Source organism: Antechinus flavipes, chromosome 1 (genome assembly GCF_016432865.1).
Source record: "Antechinus flavipes isolate AdamAnt ecotype Samford, QLD, Australia chromosome 1, AdamAnt_v2, whole genome shotgun sequence".
In the NCBI taxonomy this organism is placed as follows: Eukaryota; Metazoa; Chordata; class Mammalia; order Dasyuromorphia; family Dasyuridae; genus Antechinus; species Antechinus flavipes.
Window position 1 is genome coordinate 342742693 of NC_067398.1, and position 16931 is coordinate 342759623.

Genomic DNA, 16931 nt, shown 5'->3' on the forward strand with positions numbered 1-16931 from the left:
GTTAGTTTTACCTTTTATTTTGGAAAACAAATCTTAGCCTTTCAGATGGGTCTTCCAGTTCTTTGTTTTAAACTTCTTACATGTCAGCCTTTTCCTTCAGACCAAATAATAGAGAAATAGTGGACTCTGAGTTCTACAGGACTGTGTATTGTAGACACAGGTTTCACTTAACCTCTCTACTAGACATGAGATTCAGGTCGGCCTCCACTTTTTTGTCCTAGGATCACCAGACAGAGGGGTGGTGGTGCCAGTCTACTGCTAACTGCATGTCATTGAGTTTGACTTGTATACCTGGGCCTTGTCTCCCCTTCAACCTTTGGGATGAGGCACATGTATATTGATGCCCTAATGAGGAATACAGGGTGACCCAGGCAGATGGCCATAGACCTGATGTTTCTTTCCCAGTTGCTTTGATGAATCTGGGCTAATCTGTTACTCTTTGCCCATTACTTCAGTCACAGAAAAGATATTACCATGGATAGACCTTTCTCTTCCCTTGTGTTCCTCACTGGGTATTGGAAGCTGAACTGATTGATTTTGGGGGATGAGGCAATATCGTCCATTGGGGTCACGAGTGAAGGAAAAGGGATCAAGGTCCTTATAAGGGAAGGGAGGGTGTGTTGATCAGTCTGATTTGCCCTTTGAAGGTCACATGCTGACTTTCTTATGGCTACCCACCAATTCTGTGGTAGGGAAAAGGCTGACACTTCTGCAGAGCAGAAGGGGTCCCCCTTGAGCTGATCCAGTCTCTGACACTTACTTGTTTTGTTTGTTTCTTGGTAGAATCTGCAGTTGTCCTTGAAGAAGGAAGCCAAACTGAAGTAGGCTTGAGAGAGACAGATTCACCATCTGAATCTCAAGAGATAGACGATTTTGAAGCCATTGGCTCTCAGACAACTGCAAGTGATGAGAGGTTCGGCAAACTTCCGGATGTTTATAGTAGGGTGAGTTGTCAGACTGAATTGTGTTTGACCTTCAGAAGAAGAACTATTCATTCACTCCTGGAGTGTCTGTTGGCTTCATCCAGTCTTGTTTTCTGCACAGTTAAATCTTTCCTTAGTAAGCCAAAATGTTACCCTTGTATCCTTGAGCATTCAGTTCCCAACTAGATGATGATAGAGGCCCACTTTCCAGTCATGTGTTGATTTGCCATGTAACCTCCTTGCTGATACTATCCTATTAAGGCATTTGCCATCCAGAAAGGAATGCTTACTCTAGCTTCTCCTTGCCTGGTATTCTCAGTTGGTTTTTGTGACTTAGTATACCCAGATGGCAATTGATTTTTTTTTTTAATTATAGCTTTTTATTTACAAGATATACGCATGGGTAATTTTTCAGCATTGACAGTTGCAAAACCTTTTGTTCCAACTTTTCCCCTCCTTCCCTCCACTCCCTCCCCCAGATGACAGGTTGGCCAATGCATGTTAAATATGTTGAAGTATAAGTTAAATACAATATATGTATACATGTCGAAACAGTTATTTTGCTGCACAAAAAGAATCGGACTTTGAAATAGTGTGCAATTAGCCTGTGAAGGAAATCAAAAATGCAGGTGGACAAAAATAAGAGGAATTGGGAATTCTATGTAATGGTTCATGTTCATCTCCCAGAGTTCTTTCGCTGGGTTTAGCTGGGTCAGTTCATTACTGCTCTATTGGAACTGATTTGGTTCATCTCATTGTCGAAGAGAACCACATCCATAAGAAGTGATCATCATATAGTATTGTTGTTGAAGTATGTAATGATCTCCTGGTCCTGCTCATTTCACTCAGCATCAGTTCACGTAGATCTCTCCAGGCCTTTCTGAAATCATCCTGCTGGTCATTTCTTATAGAACAATAATATTCCATAACATTCATATAACACAATTTATTCAGCCATTCTCCATTTGATGGGCATCCACTCAGTTTCCAATTTCTGGCCACTACAAAAAGGCCTGCCCACAAACATTCTTGCACATTAAGATCTCTTTGGGATATAAGCCCAGTAGTAACACTGCTGGGTCAAAGGGTATGCACAGTTTGATAACTTTTTGAGCATAGTTCCAAATGTGGCAGTTGATTTTTAAAAAATATTTATTTATTTAAAACTAAATATAAAATAAGAAAAAACAAAATAGAAAAAGGAAAGGGAAAAAAAAGGAAAAGAGAAAAAAAATCATTGTTATGTGCCCAACAACATCAGGGAGGATTTAATATATATACCAATGAATTTTTATTTCAAAAAAGGTATATATAATAATAGAAGACATTGTATTCATAATCTTTTGTCCTTCTTTTCTTTGCTTCTTTGTAAGTAATTCTTTTGTTCTCTGCTGTGCAACTTTTACTTTATTTTTTCCCCTTTCATCCTCTCAAGCAGGCTACAATTAAGCACAGATATATTAATATGTTCAAATATATGTATGTATATATACACATTTATACCTACACCCACCCACGTATATTTATATACATGCTATACCTACATGCATGCACGCACACACACACACACACACTTTTACAGATACATTGACATTCATCTAAAACAATATTAATATGGCTGGTAAATAACATAGATTTCTTTCCTGATCAAATCTTTTAAGTTTGACTTTCCGATCTATCATACTAGTACTCCTTTTTTTTTCTAATAAATTCTACTTCTGGTCCTTGTTATTGTGTTTGTGTATGTTTCTTATTTCCTATCCATTCTAACTCTTTTACTTTAGTTCTACTCCTTAACTTGCCTTGTATTACTTAACCTCTGCTCATCAATGGATCCCTCCCTTGTCTTCTCCCTCACCTTTTCACTCTCTTTTTCCCATTCCCATTAATCTATATTCCTCTCTGTTAATCTAAACACCCTTCTTTACCCCAATCCTGTGATAATTGACTTTTGAAGAAATGTCATTTTTCATCCTTATTGCATCCTGAATGTTGTAAATATGTAAATGGTATGTGGAAATACTCATGAGGAAAAAGATGTTGGGAAAGGGTCATGGATCAAGGTCTTGTGATGTATGAGCAATAGAACTGAATCTTAAGCTGGATCACTTGACTCTAGTATATGATTATTTAGAGACAACTTTGGAAAACCTCTCAGTGATTTTGAAACAGGACCTTGTCATAGTACCTTCCCTCTTTCCCAAGGGGACCATATGATTAGAAAATCATCTGTGAATCTTTAACCTAATCTCTTAACACAGATGGGTTTAGACTGTAACTACCATTCTGTTTTTCTAAAGTATTATCACCTGATACTTATAGCACTGACCTGTGGTAGTGATTTGGGGTGCAGATCTAGAGATTTCTTAGTCCTCATTTCCTACTGCTCTTCTAATTTATAGACCTTCAAATCCCCCCTCTTCCATCACATGCACACACTTCATTTGACTCCTGTCTTTCTGTCTATCATAGGGTATTAGTCCAGTAGGGAAGAGCGATCCTAGTCCAGACCATGTGAAGGAGACTATCAAGGAACTGTCTATCCTGTCCTCTTTCCCCATGTTTTCAGTTTATAGAACCATATATAGAAGCATAAATTTCTTGGGAAAGAGACCACCATCTTGCTTCTGCTGGTCTATTTAATGTAGTCCAGGAGCCTGAGCTGAATGTAGTGAAAACCACATTGAGGGCTTCAGAAATAAATGTTTTTCTTAAAAATCTTCTTTTGGATGGTTTCATTTAGTCCTCTTCCACTTCAAGTCAAGAAGAGAAATCCTTCCGTTCTGAAGAGCTCATTACAGGGGGGATTCCCATTGAGAGAGCTGTCTCTTCTGAAGATGGCAGGCCCATAGCTGATCACTCCTTCCAGCCTTCTCAACCCCTGAGCAAGTCCAGCTCTTCTCCTGAGTTACAGACCCTGCAGGATGTCCTCAAGGATGCTGAGGATAAAGGACACCTCGGGAAGCTGAGCATAGAAGTCAAAGCCAAGTCCCAGTCGGGGAATTTAGAAGGGGAAGGCACCAACACCTGGCCAAGCCCGGGGGAGGAGAGCCGAGGCCTTGGTGCAGGCCGGCAAGAGGCTGCAGTACCATCTTCAAGCTCACCGCGTTCCCCAAGTGGCCTCCGACCTCGGGGCTACACCATCTCTGACTCAGCTCCCTCGAGGAGGGGAAAGAAGATGGAGAAGGATGCCTTCAAGAGTAGAGCTGCTACATCCAACACAGAGAAGGTGCCCGGGATAAACCCCAGGTGCTATGCACATCTGACCGGTACCCCTTTCTTTGTCTTCCTGGGCAGCCAGCTGCTCTGCTTCACTTTGTTTCAGCCACATCTTCCATCCTAGTAGTTCTGTTGAGCACTATAAGCAGCTTGGGGGTAGCCTTTATTTGTCCTGGCTCTGGGCCATCCCCACCCCTGAGGAGCTAGAGCAAGCACAGCCTTAGGAGGTGCAGGCTTCCTGCACAATAACACAACTGTTTGCCTGTGACTATTTGGGCTCAGGGTTGCAAATTTGATACTGCTGCCCGGTAGATGTTTGAAGGTGCCAGAAGGTTAATCAGCAGCTTGATTGTAGTGGGAGTTAGAGATAGACTAGAGGATTGGGTTTAGAAGGGAGGTAGGTTCTCCCTTCAGTTGGAGGGTAGGTGGGTGGAGGAAGAGCCATATTCTCTCTGTTTTAAGGCTGTTGAGATGGTTGTTCCCGAAGCTCTTGCTAGCATGTCCAGAAGCAGAACTGGATCTTTGAGGGAAGGGCAAGAGGTAGTCACGAGCAGACTTTAAACAGCTTGTGGAGATTGGAGATTGTTCCTTCAGGGTCCTCGAGAAAGCTGCTCCTGGCTTTCTGAAATGTGACCTCTAGTTTTCCAGTCTTTCTTGGGGCCTGTGACCATGTGCTTTGAAGGTGGATATAACTGGGTCATGGCCTTCCTGTAAAGTTGCCATAGGAGTTGGAAGCAGCAGCTTGGCTATTTCCTTGTGGGATGTGTGCAGAGACACTTCTAACCTCCCCACTCTGTTGACATGTTTTTTCTACTTCTCTCTGTAGCTTTGTATTCCTGCAGCTCTACCATTCCCCTTTCTTTGGAGATGAGTCCAACAAGCCACTCCTGTTGCCTCCTGAGGTAGGTGGGCATCCTCCTCTTTCCCTGCAGTCCTCTGTAACCCCTACCTCTCATCCTCCTGGTGGAAGGAGTCCTAATATTTTCACCGGTCACGTTTCTGGAGCTTCCCTTTTTCTGACTCAACCGGGCTGGGTCCCCTTGGAATCTTCTTCTTGTTGGAAGTCATGGGAGCTGGTCTTTGGCACCGAGGCTTAGCTATGGGACGTGACAAGATTCCCAACTTCTTGGCCCCAAATTAAATAGTCCTGCCATCTGCACAAATCTAGAGAGACAAGCTCGTCTCCTGAAGCAAAAGCTCTATGGAGACCCTCCTCTGTCTCCAGGAAAGGGCTTTTGGAATGTGTTGGAAATTCACTGAATTCCTAGACTTTGTGGCTGACTGCAGTAAGGGCCTCATGACCTGCCTTCAGGGGTCCTGGCCAGCTGGTACCCACCCCACTTGTCATGCCCTTCATTCTGTGGGCCTTGATATTTCTACTTGAACATTCCCATCCCTGCATTCATTCCTTGGTTCTTCTTGCCTCCCTCCTGCCTGCTCTGGGTTGGGTCTGCTTAGTTGGTGTTGGGGGGGGTGAAAAGGTCTTGGGAAAGATGACTTCTGTCTTATCATTGGGTTATCAGACTGTCCTCTTGATTGCAGACATTTGAAAAATCCGTGCAGCTTCTAGATCAGATTCCTTCTTATGATACCCACAAGATTGCTGTCCTGTATGTTGGAGAAGGCCAGGTAAGGTGGCTTGAGCATGTGCAGGCTAATGCACAGGACTAATAGCTATTCCCCTCTGGAACCCCAGAGGACTGAAGGGCAAGCATTTCTCTCCCAATGGGGAGGTCCGCATCCATCCTGTCCCTGATTGGCTAAGACCCTGCTGGGAAGAGAGTGTGTCTGTGCACATGAGCTTCTCCCATTTTATATGTTTTCAGTTCCCTTTTCTTCTTGACTTTAGGGTGGATAATCCATTGAATAGTGCTGGTAGATTCCTTTGATTAGCATTATAATTCTTTTTCACCATCTTGCCCCCCTCTTCCCCTTCATGCTGCACCTCCTTCCCCTAATATACTCCCAAATAAAAAAAAATTCAGTTAAAAATTTGGGCCAAGAAGGAGAAAGAGAGGACACCCCAGAAACCGGCGGGCCAGGGAAAGGCCAGATTCCAGTAGAGGTAGCAGGGCTATCGCAGTGCTTCCTGCCCTTGTGCTGGGCTAAGGTTCCCTGATCTTTCTGACCTTTGATATTTTCCAGAGCAACAGTGAGATTGCCATCCTCTCCAATGAGCATGGATCCTACAGGTACACAGAATTCTTAACAGGTTTGGGGAAGCTCATTGAACTCAAAGATTGCCAGCCAGACAAGATCTACCTGGGAGGCCTGGATGTGTGTGGAGAGGATGGGCAGTTCACCTACTGTTGGCACGATGATATCATGCAAGGTAAGATGCAGTTCTCTTCTCTTCTCCTATCTGGTGAAGGTTGTCAGGTAGTCTTGCAAAGGACCAGTTTTCTTAGTCACAGTCAGACAGAACATTGGTTTCTCCCTAACCTATAGCGATACTCATCTGTGCCTTGAACCTGGGTTATGACCACGTCCTTGTGATTAGGGCCTGCCCAGTTTGCTAGGAGATTCTGGTTAAGATGGATTAGGTCTCAGAGAGTTGAGGGTAAGGTGTGGTTGAAGGGTGCTCTGTAAGGGATGTTTTGTTACTAAGTTCCCTGAAAACTGTGACTGCACATTGGCTGTGCTCCGCTCCCAGCACTGGGTTTGGGCAACATGCTGGGCAAATAAAGGCAGCTGTGGGCACAGCAAATGGAGCCTGCCTGCAGTCAAGAAGAAGTGATTTCATATCCAGTTTCAAAAACTTACTGTGTGAGCTTGGACAAATTACTTAATCTCTGTTTATCTCAGTTTCCTCAACTGGAAATAGGAATAATAATAGCACTGCCTCTCAAAGTTGTTGTGAGATAGTATTTAAAAAGCACTTGGCACAGTGCGTGGCATATAATAAGTGCTCCATAAATGCTTATTCCCTTCCCTTCCTCTAAGAATCTTCTGGAATCGAATGGTGCAGGGGAACTAGACCACTTTGTACTCCTGTAGCCCCTCTTGTTGTGATACTCCCAGTTGGGTGCCAGGTCCTTATCAAGCTTTGTTAAGGGAGCAGTAAGGGAAACCTCTTAAAGCCAATGACTTGATGGTGCTACCTCCGTCGGCATAATCTGTACCCAGCAGGGCAAATTGCCATGGATGGCAGCTCGCTCAAGATGGGCACTGATCTTCTGCAGAAAAAAAAAAAATCTTTTTCCTATTTCATTCTTCCTGGGATGACCAGGTGCCCTCACTGTGCCTCCATGAGCACATCCCATTTACTTGAGTATAGGAGCAGTCTATCCAAGCTTAAACTGCTCCAGTGAATGGTCACTGGCACCTGGCATTGTTTGAAAGCAGTGAGTGATGTGTACTATACTGGTTGAGCAGGCTGGTTCCTGGGCTTTGCTTGCCTCCAGCCTGTCCTGTGATCCAGTCTCACTGTGTCCCCTTGATTCTGGTTCACAGCTATCTTTCACATCGCCACTCTGATGCCCACCAAAGACTTAGATAAATACCGCTGTGACAAGAAGAGGCACCTAGGGAATGACTTTGTGTCGATTATCTACAATGATTCTGGAGAAGACTTCAAACTGGGTACTATCAAGGTGAGAATTCTCTTTGGAACATTGAAGTTTCCCTTTCCCATATTCTCTCTCCCCAGATTGAAGTGGATTTTTTGTTGTAGAATGGAAACAAGTAATAAAGTCCCACTGGGCCATCTCCTTTATGACTACTCTGTAGTCTCCTTTTCCAAGGCCTGGTCTAGGCACAAAGAGTTTTACTCTTTTGAGATGAATAGCCAATGCCTGGGGCTGCCTTTGTGTAACTTCACATATCCACAAAAGAATTTTGTTTTTTCCCAGGGCCAGTTCAACTTTGTACATGTGATAATCACTCCCCTGGATTATGAATGCAACTTGGTCACACTGCAGTGTCGGAAAGGTAAAGTGCCCCTTCTCTGCTGAAAGGAGACTTGGATAACCCAGCCTTTCCCATTCCATTTAGCTACAGACATGATTTTGGCCTGGGACGGGTTGTTGATAAAGGCTGTGCCAGGCTGGCAGCTCTCTGTGCTATAAGACCAAAGCAGTGTCTGGCAGCAGTTTCTGGGAACTTCTCAGACTATCCACAGACTCTGATAAAAGGAACACAATTTAAATTGGCTTTGTAAGTCTGAAACCCAGCCAGAAGCCAATGGGGCGGGGGGAGGGGAGGAGAGAAGCATGTAAGCTTGGCCAGATGAGCAATGTTTATAATTTGTATCTGTCTTCCATCCACTTAGGGACCTCATGGAGATCTGGGTAAACCTTTGAATGTGAGAGCACCCTGAAACTTAAGACCTCTGAAGCTTGGCTGTAGTTATAGTATAAACTCTAACATTGCCTTTTCCTCCTTTAGATATGGAAGGCCTTGTGGACACCAGTGTGGCTAAAATTGTATCAGACCAAAACCTTCCCTTTGTTGCCCGCCAGATGGCATTGCACGCGAACGTGAGTATTGTCCAGTTCAGCCTGATTTCCATTTGGGGATCTGGGGACCAAGGGATCATGGGGTTGAAAAAGGGCAAAGACTGAACTGTGGCCAGTATCCAGATGGATCTAAATGGAGTGGTTCAGTCATCCATCTTAACATTTCACCGTGATTCCTATGCTAAGCAATTGACCATTTAAATCTCTTTCAAACCAGATGGCATCCCAAGTCCATCACAGCAGGTCAAACCCTACAGACATCTACCCCTCCAAATGGATCGCCAGATTGCGCCACATCAAACGGCTTCGGCACAGGGTAAGTGAGAAGCAGGGCAGTGTGTGTGTGTGCGTGTGCACGAGAGCACATATACATATACTGCAAAGGAGTCTTTGTGTGGGCCAGAGGATGGAGTATTAAGTTCCTAGCTTGCTTCATTTGTGAAATGTGTCTTTTGACCTAATTGCTTTCGGGTGTGAGGTCAAGGAAAAGACAAAAATACAGAGAGGGTAGTGACCATTAGGTACAAAAAGCCGAGCTTAAAACATGGCCTTCTTAAAAATTGGATGGGCAGAACAATGAGGATCCTTTGGGGGGGGGAAACTGTCCTTTAGGCTATAGGTGAACCTTTGTTCCTGGACCTGACTAGAAGGGAGGAAGCCTAATTGGAAACACCTCTTTTCAGTTAGATGTGATATTTTGCTAAGCATACTAGCCCAAGGGAGAACTATGATATCCAGCGAGTTAATCTAGTGGCTCAGTAACAGATGTTTGAAACCCTACATGGACAAGAGAGGAAAAGATGTGTGAAGATGTAGGGGAATTCATGAATAGACACCTCAGTTCCAGTCTGACTCATTCCTTTTGTGTTTCTCAGATCCGGGAAGAAACCCAGTACCCAAACTCTGGCTTCCCCTTGATGCAGATGCATCCACCAGCTCATCCCAAGTCCCCACCCCAAGCTCCTTCAGACTCCACGCCCACCTATGAAACAGGCCAGAGGAAACGGCTCATCTCTTCTGTGGATGACTTCACAGAGTTTGTGTGAGCCTTGAGGGACAAAAACCTGTGCTCTCTTCCCAAGGTAGTGTCTCTGGTTCTGTTCCTGAAACAGAATAGAGCGGCAGTGACTTCATAGCATTTCTCTCGAAGGGCATTTCAGCTGTTGAGCCTAAACTGGCTCACTTTCTGTGAGATCAGCACAGACCCTCTGCCTGGAGAGCTGGCCGGCCGGGCCTGGCCCAGTTCTACAAAGCTGCTCACTTCTGACTATTGTTCACCAGCCCAACAACATAGTCAGAACTGTTTATAAATGTAAATGAAATAAAGTGTTTGGATGGTCTGCCCTTGGAGCCAAGGGAGGCTTTAGCTTTCCCCCTTGCACGATAGCTTGTTCTGGGGTGTTGTGTGCCAGGTAGTTGAAGCAGATGGAGTCCCAGACAGTAATCACAGAGGCAAGCATGTAGCAGTCCATAGTATTTATTTGACTTTGTCTTTTTTGTAATTGTGGGTTTATTAAAAAAAAAAAAAAAAAAAAAAAAAGGGGAAATGTTTGTGGCCTTGGTCATGGTCCCAACTAGAAGAGCAGTATATTGATTGCCCAGGCATAGCTGGGCAATGTTGCATCCTGGTAGGTTAAGACACAACCAATAATAAATAAGAAACCATCTCTGGGGGCCTGCCTAGCTAGCCCTGGGTGGCCAGTCAGCACGAGGACAGAATTTGGCTTCTTCCCTTGCTTCCCCCGTAGTCCTTTCTTAGCTCTTTTCATGTCTTCCCCCCCACCCTTTTCCCTATGTGCTTTTGAGCAACTCCACAGCCTGTCCAAGGTTGTAGGGCAGTTGTCCTATCATTGCCACTCTAAGGAGTGGTCTTTTGTGGTCCTCATCCAGGGCTTGCTTGTACCTTCTCTTTCTTTCCTTCTCTCCCTCTTCTCTGGCCCCACTCCCCTACTCTCCTGGCCTTAGGGAGCAGGTGCATGTTGTTAGCCTCATTCCCAGGGAATAAGGCCCTTTTTCCTGTACAGCGCATCCTGGGCATGTCTTTCTTAAAGGGGTTTCAGTAATTATGGCAACTGTTGCCTGTCTCTCACACATTATTATATAGGCATGTGTACACACATGCACACACACGCGCGCGCGCGCGCACACACACACACACACACACACACACCCCTAACTCTATCACACTTTCCTTTTGGCACTTAAGGATTCTTGCCCATCTCTCCATTTTGTGGCTTAAAGCCAGGTTATTATCTGGGGGCCCCCTACTCTAATCCCTTCCTCCTTTCCCAATCGTTTTGGGCAGGTGGGTAGGATAAATAAGCCTGTAAAAAAGGATCTCTATATCCTCTCCCCTCCCTCCCCAGGCTGGACCCGGCCCCCCAGGCCAGGTTAATGTGCAACAAGCAGAAGTAACAGTTCCCCGTCCCAGTTCCCAGGCCTCTCACGAGAAACCAACCCCCACCCCGCATTACCTGCTCCACACCTTGACCCTAGCTCGCTGACCTGGGTCCTGCCCCTCTGGCCTCCGAGCTACTCCTAAACCCCAAGTCTTTGAAGCCCACCGGAAACCCGTGGTTCTGGCATGGGGCCCCTTGGCTCTGGGACATCCACACACACCACTAACACTTTATATACAGCAAACTCAGTGAGGGCTGTGCCCTCGGGAACATCACTTTAAATAATTGGCGGGAGGGGAGAGGCTCAACTACATGTGCTACGGCTCTCCCCTCACCCCAGTGCTATGAAAATATAGCGACATACAAAAATATATACATTTTAACCCCATATAAATTACTGACAATATACATATACATGGTGAGACAGTGGCTGGAATGTAAGTGTAGGGGGTGGCAATAACTTAGGGATTGGGGGAGGCAGGCTGGAGTACCCTTAGTGTGAGGAGGAAGTGCCTGCCACTGGGGGAGGTGGGGCAGGCACAGCCCCGCTGTACCTGAGGGAGGGCCCAGGTAATAAATTAGGGAATGAGGGGCTGAATCCTTAGCCCTCAAAGGCCCCAACCTCCATCTGGTCTCCCCCCACCACATCCCCATGTTCTACTTCAGACACATGAGGATCAGGGGAGGGGAATCTGTTCCTCTCCATCCTAAGGGACCTGACTTCCCCTACAGCTACCATCACCACAGTGAGCCCCCCACCTCTCCTACACATGATGGTCACACCTTTGGTTCTCACTTATTTCGTTTTAGGCCTAGAAAAATCCAATACTGTTTTTTATCCCAGCTCTATTCTGGAGTGCTGAGAATACTTGGGTCCCTGCCTGTTAAAGCCTCCATTAAAGTGCTGAGTTTTGGAGTCCCTCCACCCAGGGCTTAGCGTTCCTGGCTAGAGAGGCCATGCTGGGGAATCCGGGTGCCATTGGTTCTTCCTTCCCCATAACCCCTGGGCCCAAGTACATCACTACTGGGGGTGGGGTGGGGGAAGGTAAGCTAGAACCCCTGGATAAGAGAGCTTAATACTGAGAGGCATCCCTGCTTCAGGTATAAGGGGCTGCAGCCAGGGACAAACTACAGTCCAAATCCCAAGGGAAGGAACCGCTGGGTTGGAGGGGGGCCAAAGGAGGTACTCTGGGAAGTGGTCTGACATTAGGGATTCAGGCAGGAGCCATAATAGTACCGAAGGCTCCTACTCCTTCCTGGCCAGGTCCCTCTCTATGTAAGGCTGGGGTGGATCCTGTTCTTTGCCTTTATCGATGCCTTCACAAGAGGTGAGCTGGAAGAAGAATGGGCAGCTGCCACACCCATACCCCTGCTGGCCCGTGCAATCCTGGCTGGCAGAGTGGTCTGGATCCCTAGGGATGGACCCGGAGAAGGTGAAGGGGTAGGAGGGCCAAGGCCCCAGGGCGGCCTGGCCAAATGGCCACCGGATCTCTGGCCTTGTAGGCCCTGCAGCCGCTGTTCCAACTGGTACACCTCCTCTGTGGCCTGGTTAAGGCGGTCAAACTGAGTTAGCAGAGCCTCAAAGACTGAGAGGAGGCGAGAGGGCTCCGGTTCAGGGTCTCCCCGGGCCCCTGCGCGGCCCATCAGCAGGCTCATCCCATCCAGCTGACTGGAGGAAGTGGATGGGCGTGAGGTGTCGGAACCAGCACTCGGTGGGGACACGTCCTGAGATGATTTGGAGTCACTTGATGAGCGTGAGGGCAGTGGTTCCATGCCTTCGAACCGGACCTTATGTCGAAACTAGGGACAGACACGGAGGTCGGTCAGCCAGCCCCAGTCCAACCAAGCAAGAGGAACTAGACCTACTTTGATTCTAACTGAAAAATCCTGGCCTTATCCCCCACGAGGTCTCTTCCCCTGACTGAGTCTTTCAGGGCTCCTCTCTTCCTCTGGACTTCTCCTTGCCACAGGCTCCTCCATACTCACCTCCTTGACCTTGCTGAAACCCATCCAGAGGCGCAGGCGACGCAGAAATAGCTCTACCATCTCGTAGTCCTGGGGCTCCCATGCTGGGCGGTAAAGCTCGCCCCGAAGGGCGTGGTAGCGCCTCCGCAGCACAACGGCCCCCAGTCGCAGAGCCCCCCACAGCTGCAGCACCGTGAGGCTGGTGCAGAGCAAGGGTGAGAGACGCCAGGGCTCCGAGGGGCACAAATGGGGGTCCCCACCCGCCGGGCACAGCAGGAACAGGTCCCAGCCTGTGCTTCGGAGGGAGTCGGCGCAGGAGGAAAACAGCTGTGAGGAGAGAGGTGAGGGTCAGGAGGGGGCGCTCTCCTTGGGGGTGGGGGGATGGAGGCAGTGAGCTGAGGGTAGCAGAGGATGGGGGGAAGGTGTATGGGAAAAGTAATGGACTGAAGGTGTAGAAGGAGAAACGGAGTTTTGGACGTAGCCAATATGGGAATTTGTTTTGCTTAACTTAAAGCTTATTTGCTGCAAGGTTGTGTTTTTGAGAGAATGGGAAGAAAAATAATGCTAGTTAATTGAAAAAAGTAAACTAAAACTGACATTTTTTTTTAAAGCAAATGATTAGGAAATCTTATCATAATAATAACTAATAATAATAATAATAATAATAATAGCTAACACTTGCATAGTGCTTATGTGCCAGGCCCTATGTGAAGTGCTTTGCTGTTATTGTCATTTGATCCTCACAACAAGCTAGGGAGTTGGGTGCTATTATTATCCTCATTTTACAGAGGAGGAAACTGAGCAGACAGATTAAGTAACATGCCCAGGATCACAATGCTAGAACTACCTGAGATTGAGTTTTAACTCGGATATTGCTGACTCCAGGGCTCCTGCATCACATAGGGAGTTAAGGTCATCCTCACAAACTCCCACTTTCTCAGCCTGCCCCTCTAGCTTCTAGGGACCAAGGTACAAGACTGACGCCGAGGAAAGCCTCAGCAGCTCCTGCCTGGGAGATGCCTTACCATGAAGCCTAGTTGGGTATAGGCGATGGCCAACACCAGGAGCGCCAAGCCCGCTGCCACCAGCTCTCTCACTGAGCGGTAGAGGGTTTTCCCAAACACTGACCATTGACGGATGAAGCGAAGTTGCTGGGCAGCCTGAGGACAAAAATCATATCCCCAAGTTAGAGAAGCCTCTGGGGGAAGAAGGCTGGCCCCACAATGGTACCATCCAGGTGGGAAAAAGACGGGGTGGGCTTGTGCTTCTTGGAAGATGCTGCATGTGGAGGGAGACCCACCTTGATCATCAGCAGGAAAAGCAGGGACGCAGCCAGGCTGGCGAAGGCTGAACTGAGCTGGGCCACTTGGTAGAAGCTGGTGAAGTGGTGAGGACGGCGCTTCAGGTAGCGGCCCCACTGCTGGTCAGCCAGGCTCAGCTGACTCAGGTGGATGAGCACAGTGGCTGTGGTCAAGAGGATCAGCAGCCACTGGCCCCACGCTCCTGCACGGACCAGGTAGGCCTGGCCTTCCTTCTGCATGGCCAGGGCCTCAGCCACCACGAAGTACACGACAAAGAGCATCAGAAAAACCTGGGGGAGGCAATCGGTCACTGGAGGGGAGGCCCTGGGGAGCCGGGCAGAGCTCTTCAGGGACCAAGGGGGGAAGGACCAGGAGCAATCCAGTGGAAAGAAAGAGGGCAGGGAACCACCAAGAGGGGTCGTGGCGCAGAACTGACCATCATCAGCAACTGCAGGGTGACGCCTGCACTGAGCCGCTGCAGGGGGAAAGGCCGGACACTGATGGCCGTCAGAGCTCGTCCGGACACCGGGAACTCCAGGCGCAGCGTGACCGCAGCATGGAGCCCTACAGCCGGGCTGTACTGGGTGAGCTCCACAAACACCGCACGGCTCCTGGGGACAAAGGTGCGGGTCGACTCATTGGACCGGACTCCCAACCCCTGATACAAATAATAGGCTTTGAGGAGAGCCAGAATGGCCCGAGCCCATCCCTGTTACCCTCTTTGGGTCTCAGTTCATCATCATCATTTATCCTCATCGTTAGCATGGTTACAGCACTGTCTCATTTTATCCTCACAACTCTGGGAGGGAGGACCTATCGTTATCCCTATTTTAGAAAACGAGGCAGACGAAGTTAAGTGGCTGGCCTACAGTCACAGTATCTGAGGCTGGATTTCTCCTCAGGTGTTCTGACTCCCACTCTGTAAAATGGGGAGGAAAAACTCCCTTTTCTTCCAGGGAGAGAGTATGGGTAAAAGGAGAGAAGAAATGATGAGAACCTTGAAAAGTTAAAAAAAAGGCATTAAAATAAGCATTTGCTGTTCACACATCTGCTCCAACAAAGGTATCTTTGGCCCTGTTCGCTTCCCCCCAGACTCACATGTTGTCAATCCAATTATGCCGCTGTAGGAAGCTCAGCAATTCTCGACTCTCCTCCAGGCTGACTCCCAGCTCCTGGATGTAGCCGCCACTGTCGTAGACAGAGAAGTAACCCCAGTACCAGACCCTAAAAGACAGAGGGTGGGAACCAAATGACTCGGCCCTGGAGGCCTTCGGTACAGCCACAGCTGCCGCTGGAAGCCAGGGATGGGAGACACACACAAACAAGGTCTTGTCCTAAGTGCCACACTGTTTGTCACGTGGAGATCTGCAACTGTGAAGGGACATTTCCCAACTCAGTAGAGGAGGACATGAATTTGGGAGTCACTCAGGGCTGCTGTCCCTCCCCTCCTCCACAAATCTGCCTTCTCCTGGACCACAAGAAAGAAAGCTTCTTCCTGGCAGCAGGGAGACAGCACTTAACCGGTCATTCAGGTTCACAGCCAATCTTGTTGTTCACATGTGGGCAACTGGCAACGTGGGGGATCTGTACCACCCTCCTGCCTGCTGAGGTGCCCAGATTCTCACCCTGCCAAGTCAGGTGCCGAGTAGGCCCATGCCCTCGTTCCGTTTGGAGAGCTGCTTTCCCAGCCAATCTCATAATCCTGGGTACTGAAACTGCCAGATGTGGTGCACATTCTTCTCATAGTTCCCAGAGCATCTGGGCACAGTGCTGAAATGCAGTAAAATCAATCATTCAACTAACATTTATTGAGTGCCCTATATGTGTTAAACATGAACTACAAAGACAAAAAACGAAACAACCCCCCCCCCCTCCCCAAAGGAGTTTCCATTTTATTGTTTTCAGGAAGGGTTGTGTAAATGGATGAGAATGCTTTGGTGGGGAAGAGAGAGAAGGACTCCCCACAGAAGGAGGAAATGGTGCAAGATGAAAGGATGAGCAGAGTGGAGGGAAGAGATCACCAATTGCAGCTCACCTTCCTGTAACCGAACCTGCCGAAGACGTGGGGGCCCTAGCTCTAGGGCAGACTGGTTTCCATGGACGTAGGGGAGCAGCACCCGTGACATCCACACCCAGAATTCATCTGACCTATTTCCCCCAATCCAGAAAAATGAAAGTTACTCTCTTCCACCAGCATTGGAGACAGTGTTATCTACTCATTTCCACCCAAAAGTCCAGATCTAGCCCCAGGACACTAAATCTTTTCCTGGATCACACAGGTCATAGCGTTCTGATTATCCTTCAAGTTATGATCTAACATCATCTCATGGCAGAAATGACTACTCCAGAAACAGACCCACTTCATCCCAGCGATGCTGTATCGGAGCTTTTGAGGAAACATGTAGGTGTCATTAATTTCCAAAAGCAAAATGGAAACTATATTCCTGGGCACTTACAAGTTGGACTACAAAAGCCAAAAAACAAAACAAAACTGGACTCTATTGGTCTTTACAGAGATCTGACATTATTTTTGTCAGACTATATGTAATATAATATATAATATTTGAAGAACTTTGGAAGACTTTTAAGGGACTGGGTTGGGTTGGGATGGGGCAGAGCTTCTTGGGTACCCTCACACACCTGAGAGATGGACACCTCACAGCCCTA

At 47.5% G+C, this 16931-nt stretch overlaps 2 protein-coding genes across 10 annotated transcripts in view; one reads left to right on the forward strand and one right to left on the reverse strand.

Annotated features, from left to right (window-relative positions):
* The window catches only part of TSC2 (TSC complex subunit 2), a 59750-nt gene extending 49770 nt beyond the window's left edge, over window positions 1–9980 (forward strand). For all 8 annotated transcript variants that reach the window (XM_051969494.1, XM_051969493.1, XM_051969498.1 and 5 more), the window contains 10 exons: window positions 784–944; window positions 3667–4172; window positions 4969–5044; window positions 5685–5771; window positions 6288–6474; window positions 7596–7735; window positions 7994–8072; window positions 8529–8620; window positions 8817–8915; window positions 9475–9980. In XM_051969494.1, the coding sequence (XP_051825454.1) occupies window positions 784–944; window positions 3667–4172; window positions 4969–5044; window positions 5685–5771; window positions 6288–6474; window positions 7596–7735; window positions 7994–8072; window positions 8529–8620; window positions 8817–8915; window positions 9475–9645 (1598 nt within the window). In that variant the 3' untranslated portion in view covers window positions 9646–9980. The remainder of the gene's footprint in view (window positions 1–783; window positions 945–3666; window positions 4173–4968; window positions 5045–5684; window positions 5772–6287; window positions 6475–7595; window positions 7736–7993; window positions 8073–8528; window positions 8621–8816; window positions 8916–9474) is intronic.
* Window positions 9981–10119: 139 nt separating this feature from the next.
* Window positions 10120–16931, reverse strand: part of PKD1 (polycystin 1, transient receptor potential channel interacting) — a 125273-nt gene continuing 118461 nt past the window's right edge. For both annotated transcript variants that reach the window (XM_051969492.1, XM_051969490.1), the window contains 8 exons: window positions 16300–16412; window positions 15890–16034; window positions 15363–15488; window positions 14701–14875; window positions 14264–14554; window positions 13989–14123; window positions 12985–13290; window positions 10120–12798 (listed from right to left, as the gene is read on the reverse strand). In XM_051969492.1, coding sequence (XP_051825452.1) covers window positions 12271–12798; window positions 12985–13290; window positions 13989–14123; window positions 14264–14554; window positions 14701–14875; window positions 15363–15488; window positions 15890–16034; window positions 16300–16412 — 1819 coding nt within the window. In that variant the 3' untranslated portion in view covers window positions 10120–12270. The remainder of the gene's footprint in view (window positions 12799–12984; window positions 13291–13988; window positions 14124–14263; window positions 14555–14700; window positions 14876–15362; window positions 15489–15889; window positions 16035–16299; window positions 16413–16931) is intronic.